Here is a 6,000-nt window from a genome sequence, read left to right as displayed (position 1 = left end):
AAAAAATTATAGAGTCAATGCATCGCCGATGTAAAGCAGTTACTAAAATACAACATGTCACTTAATATTAATTTTAGTTTAAAATACATTAGATTGTTTTTTTATTTACGCTCATTAATACTAACATATTATTCTGTGTTCTAATAAACTCGAATTAAGGTTATTCCAAATTTAAAACTTTTTGTCTTTATCTTACCTTTGTCACTACAGAATTACATGAAAGGGAGAAGTAATTCTAAACTTGGAGTAACTTTACGCTGCGTTTATTAATAAGATAGTATAAGAGTAATATATTTAATCTAAGTTTCCTATAAAACAACTCCCAAGCAGTTTAATCATGAAACTGGGCATCCTTTTTGTACTGATAGGAGCATTTTTTTTCAATTTAGACATCCCATGATACAAATATTCGCAACCAGCTGAAAATTATCTGAAATGCGAAAAAGTACGTCGCTAACTGATAATAATTTATTTACTCTTTGAATTGTTACATGTATCTCAAGAACGGTGGCTCTTAGGAAAAAATGGACTTATTTAGACTTTCTTCTAGATATATATTTTTTATATCTGATCTATAATTTTTGTCTTGACTAATTTTATGATTAAACTTCGGTAAGTTTTATCGTAAAATTAATCGGTGTTTTAATACCTTACCGTCCCTATCTTGACTTACAGTTTTTAATTTTATGATAAAGCGCGAAAAGACCCGATTTTGTGACCTTTGACCCCGAGTAATTTTTTTTCCAATTTTCAGTTGGTTGCCCTTATTTTTTTATCTAATTGGACCGGACTAAAATTTGTAAGAGACAGTATAAAATACAAAGCAGAAAGGTATTGCTAATTAATAGCTAGTAATGTATTGAATGGTATCCAGAATCCTGAATATTTTTGCCATCTACTTATAAGCTTTTCATGCGAAAATTGTTCAATTGTTATTGAATGGTATCACGCATGCGCGGCCCAACAAGTGACTCACCACACACCCTACGCGTACGATGATATGAGGCACGAGCTGTTTGCAGACAGTTGATACTTCAATACTCGTCGTGTTAACGCGTGTGGAAAATTCGCAGTTTCGCTTTATCTGTTTTAAAACGTAAGTACATACTCTATAGTATTCTTCAATTATGTTATTAACCTTCTACTAACTATACCAAGCGATAGTGTTGTATACCTTATCGTTTAGGTACCTACTACAAATTAAAAACATCTGTATTCCATTCTAAGTCGTAATGCAATTACTGACAGAGCATAATTGCTATATTAATATAATTTCTTTAATGATCACTCTATCTAAAAAAATATCTACTACCGGACGTCCAATACACCGACACAAAGAATTGTAGAGTTCATTATTAAGTCGCTTCCAATACTATAATAGAATAGTTTAGATATTTTATAACTTACTTAGGTTTTATATGACTATAATACATTATTTTTTAGGATTTTACATTCTATTCTCTTGACACTATCTGTAGTTAAGGTTTAACTCAAGTTAACGTTGACTTTAACATAGACTGCAGAATGTGTTCCTTGGCATAGTTCAAGTTAAAAAGTGAGTCAATATCGGTAAGATAGGTCCCTATTTAGTTAAATAACAATAGATTTAGCCTTTAACTGACGAAGATTGGACAGTATACTGTTAAAGTCATCTAAAAATTGTCAAAGGCGCAACAAGTTTAGCTTAACCGGTACCTGAACATGTTTGTTATCGCTAAAGTTAGTTAGATAATATTATAGTTAGTGAAACTGCAAATATATATTTTTTAATTTTTATATCATATAAAGTGTGGGGGGAACTCGTGTTATATCCCCTGATTTTTGTTGTTTGAAAATTCAGATTCAAATATTTCTATTTGAAATAGGACTTAAAATTACTTATTGAACGTCAAAAACTATACCACCCATTCGAAATAGTATGCGTTAGACCTGAGAAGAACGGGCGCAAGAAACTCAGCGGGCTTTTTTTTTCATAAAAAATAGTTACAAATTACAATGTTATATCGTACAATAATAATTAAACGTTTGTTTTGTACATGTTCTGGGATTGTGTTGTTAAAGCATATACATCGCTCATTAAAAGACTTACTAACTCGACTTCCGAGTATCCGAGTATTACGCAAAGGAAGTATATTTTTGTTAACATTATGATTGTCGCATTTGCTAGCGAATTCCTTAATGTGCTTATACAGAACATTATCAAGAATATATTGAGAGTTAATTTTTCTCTTAATGATTCTTTAGGACCTATGTTATAAATAGCGCGAATAAATAATTCTAAAGACTGTGCAAGCCGGTGTTGCAACGTTGAGATTATATTAACCTCGTCGGTATATTCAGGCCGCACAGTGCTTGCCGGCAGTCGACCTCGACACAATATAAAGCTCTGTTTCCTCACATGCCTTGGTCCGCGGTCCGGCTTAGGGCTGCTACATTTTTTTAGACCGATTATGTATAAGTCAAAGTCAAAGTAAAAAAATCTTTATTCAGTGTAAAACTTTAAAAGAAAGAAAGAAAAGTCAGGATGAAGTACAAAAGATACAATAGCATGCGAATGAGTATAACAATATTCATTAACAAAATTTAGAACATTACTTCCAACTATCTTTATTATTCAAAATAATCTTTCACATTATAGTTATAATAGGCCTTAGATGTTAATTTGGTTTTAACGATACATTTAAATTTTTTAATAAGTAATATTTTAAAATCATTTGGGAGTTTATTAAAAAATACTAGCTGACCCAGCAAACGTTGTATTGCCGATATTAAAATCGCGATACAAAAGTAACTGTTGATCGTAGATGGGTGAAAATTTGAAGTTGTATGTATTTTTTAATGCTGATAATCAAACAAATTTAAAAATAAATGTCAAAAAAATTAAAAAAAAAAAATCGTGTTGACCACCCTTAACATTAAGGGGATGAAAAATAGATGTTGTCCGATTCTCAGACCTACCCAATATGCACTCAAAATTTCATGAGAATTGGTCAAGCCGTTTCGGAGGAGTTCAATGTTTAACACCATTACACGAGAATTTTATATATTAGAGAGAGATAACACAATCCACTTTAAAAGATTTAGCAATTTTACGGAGCCTAGTAGATGGAATTGCGAGTTTATGTTTGTTTCGAGTATTGACATTATGTACATAACTATTCTTTTTAAAATGGCTAATGTGTTTATGAGCGTTTAGGAAGTTCTTAAATTAATGCCTACTACTCGTTTAAGTCGAGTTGGTAAGTCTGTTGTGGGGCGATGTATATGCTTTTACAACAAGATCCCAGAAAATGTTCAAAACAAAAGTATTACGATATTCAAAAGAATTGTTAAAAAACGTCTGTGTGGTAAAGGTTACTATTACATAATGACTTTCTTAATGATACCACAGATTGGGAATGCAGCGACCGTCTCAGGCTATTAAATAATCAGGTCTGAGACATTATTTTTGGAATGGGTGGTAGTTTTTGACTTTCAATAAGTAATGTCACATCCTATTTTGAATAAAAATATTTGACTTAGAATTAGAATATAGTATTCTTCAATTCAGTATCCAAAAAAAATATAGTAGATATTGGGTTTATACAAATTAATACACATATTTGTAAAACATTTCTTAAAAGAATATTTTCCTGAGCTTTTTTTGATAGGTTTACATTTTAAAGGAACCTTTCGTAACTAAGTATATTTACAATCTATTTCTAGTTACAAAACACCATTACCGTTTATAAAACCAATACCTGTTCTGATACTGACTCTATTCCGCTTATTTTTCCACTTAGTTCATTACAGAAAATATGCGGTCTGTATGCTGATAAACAAAAGTAGTAGTTTCGCCTACTATATTATATTTTGTAAGTAATAGTAGTTAGACACCTTAAATAGTAGGATATTATATTATATAGTCGGGTTGACAACCCTGGTACTGTTGCCGACGCGGTCGCGGTGACGTTTTCGGCGATGACATCCTACGTTCAAATCATATATTTAACATCAATATACAGGGAGTAATTGATGTGTGACAAGGCGAAAAAAACTTTAAACTGATATTGATTCGTTGGTTGGATTAACTTGAGGTTTTCCCGATTTCGGGTTCGAATCCCGGTAAGTACAAAAATTTATGTGATGAATATGAATGTTTGTTTACGAGTCATCGATGTTTATTTGTATTTATGTATGTTTAAATAAGTATATCAGTAATGTAATAAAGATAATATTAAACAAATCGTATAACTATATTTACAATATTATGACTACATAAAATCAAAACTTTCATTACGTGGAAGCGAAGCCAAGAATACTTGCTGATTCAAGTTTATTTTGGATTCCGCTCATCATCAGCTGAGGAAGGTATAGTACAATATGCAATTCGTTATGCTAATAATATAGTGTTCGCTACACTTTAAATTGTCTTATCATGCGTTACGAGTCAGATATTGTCTTCACTCGTCAATCGAGCAACTAATACCGTTTTAATCCAGGTGAGCCACTTTTTCCCTGCGAAATCGGATCAGAAATGAGGAGATTCGTAAGAGAACCAAAGTTTCCGACATAGCCCAAATGATTGCGAAACTGAAGTGGCAGTGGGCAGGGCACAAAGTTCGACGGACAGATGGCCGTTGGGACAGTAGTCTTCGAATGGCGACAACGTACCGGAAGACGCAGTGTTGGTAGGCCCCCCACAAGATGGACCAACGATCTTGTCAATATCGCCGGAATACGTTGGGTGAGGGCAGGACCGATTGTCGTGGAAATCTTTGTCAGCAGTTGGCGTCTTCCGGCTGATGATAATGAACTCTGAATATAATAATGAAATCTGCTTGTTACGGTACTAAAATCTAAAATCAAGTCAAGTGTTTGTCATATTCGGGGTTCCTTACCGTCATACGACATAAAATAAAATAAAGACTGTGTTCATTTTAATACTTTTCTAAAGCTGTTGTTTATTTACATGGAAGCTATTTTGTAATTTGACAGCATGTTTTTTTGTTGTTATAACGGCAAATATAACATAGACGTATTACACACACTCTGTCAAAATTTCAGATATCTAATTATTGCGGCTTATGAGAAACACACCGCTGTCCGACAGACAGATGGACGGACAGACTGAGCATTTCTGTTAGTTACTCTTCGGAATTTCCAAAGGGAAATATGTAAATAATAAATATTATCGACGCAATTTTTTTGATGTACTAATTCGTGGCGAGTGCGAAGGTGGAATGCGGCAGGAATCAGGTCAAACAGCTCTTCGGAACATTCCCCGTGATAGATGCGGTAGAAGACACACAATGAAGCGACGTCTCTACGCAACGCCAAGTGATTCAGCCTTCCACCTGTCGAGCACTGGGTGCTTCATAGGTTCACGACCAAGACGTCATCTCCTATCGGCTTTTTTCCTTGGTGTTGCGTAAAGTTGTGGCTACTCCCTGCATCATCTACCGTATTTATCACGGGGAGTGCTCAGAGGAATTCTACCACAGGCCATTACGTCAAAATGGGAAAATCCATCCGCATCATGTTGACGTCTGTCATTTTACAACCTAGGGCTTTGTGAGGAACCTCTTGCCTCATACAGAAAGTATGAAGTAGCATTTATTCGAGTCGAGCCGAGTTTACCCCAACGAGCGTCGCACAAAAAGTTTGCGGATCAGAAATTCAAAACCCTGCGTTAAAAGTATCTCTTCAATATTTCAGATTGGCACAATGTCACACACTGTGACTATAACGAGGACGACCGCTACCACATCTGGCACAGCCTTGTTCGTGAACACGGGCTACCTCGGTACCTTACCAGGACTACTCAAACTTGCGCAACTGGTAATCATATTATTAATACTTTTTTGTACACCTCTACTTTTATCTGTCATTTATATAACCACGAGCACTCTTTTAATATAATATAAGTACATACTTTATTTAGTATTTGAAAAAGTCTATACTCTATGGCATAAGAAAGCATTGTATAACGTAGTTTAAGGTCGCCAAAAATGCATAGTT

General features: G+C 34.0%; 1 protein-coding gene across 1 annotated transcript in view; it reads left to right on the top strand.

Moving 5' to 3' along the window:
- Positions 1 to 967: 967 nt before the first annotated feature.
- LOC126965126 (uncharacterized) overlaps positions 968 to 6,000 on the top strand; it is a 30,493-nt gene continuing 25,460 nt past the window's right edge. The window contains exons 1-2 of the mRNA XM_050808593.1: positions 968 to 1,096; positions 5,698 to 5,820. Of these exons, the coding sequence (XP_050664550.1) occupies positions 5,707 to 5,820 (114 nt within the window). The 5' untranslated portion in view covers positions 968 to 1,096; positions 5,698 to 5,706. The remainder of the gene's footprint in view (positions 1,097 to 5,697; positions 5,821 to 6,000) is intronic.

This window comes from Leptidea sinapis, chromosome 6 (genome assembly GCF_905404315.1).
Source record: "Leptidea sinapis chromosome 6, ilLepSina1.1, whole genome shotgun sequence".
In the NCBI taxonomy this organism is placed as follows: domain Eukaryota; kingdom Metazoa; phylum Arthropoda; class Insecta; order Lepidoptera; family Pieridae; genus Leptidea; species Leptidea sinapis.
The sequence above is the reverse complement of the archived record's forward strand: the minus strand, read 5'-3'. Positions and strand labels throughout refer to the sequence as shown.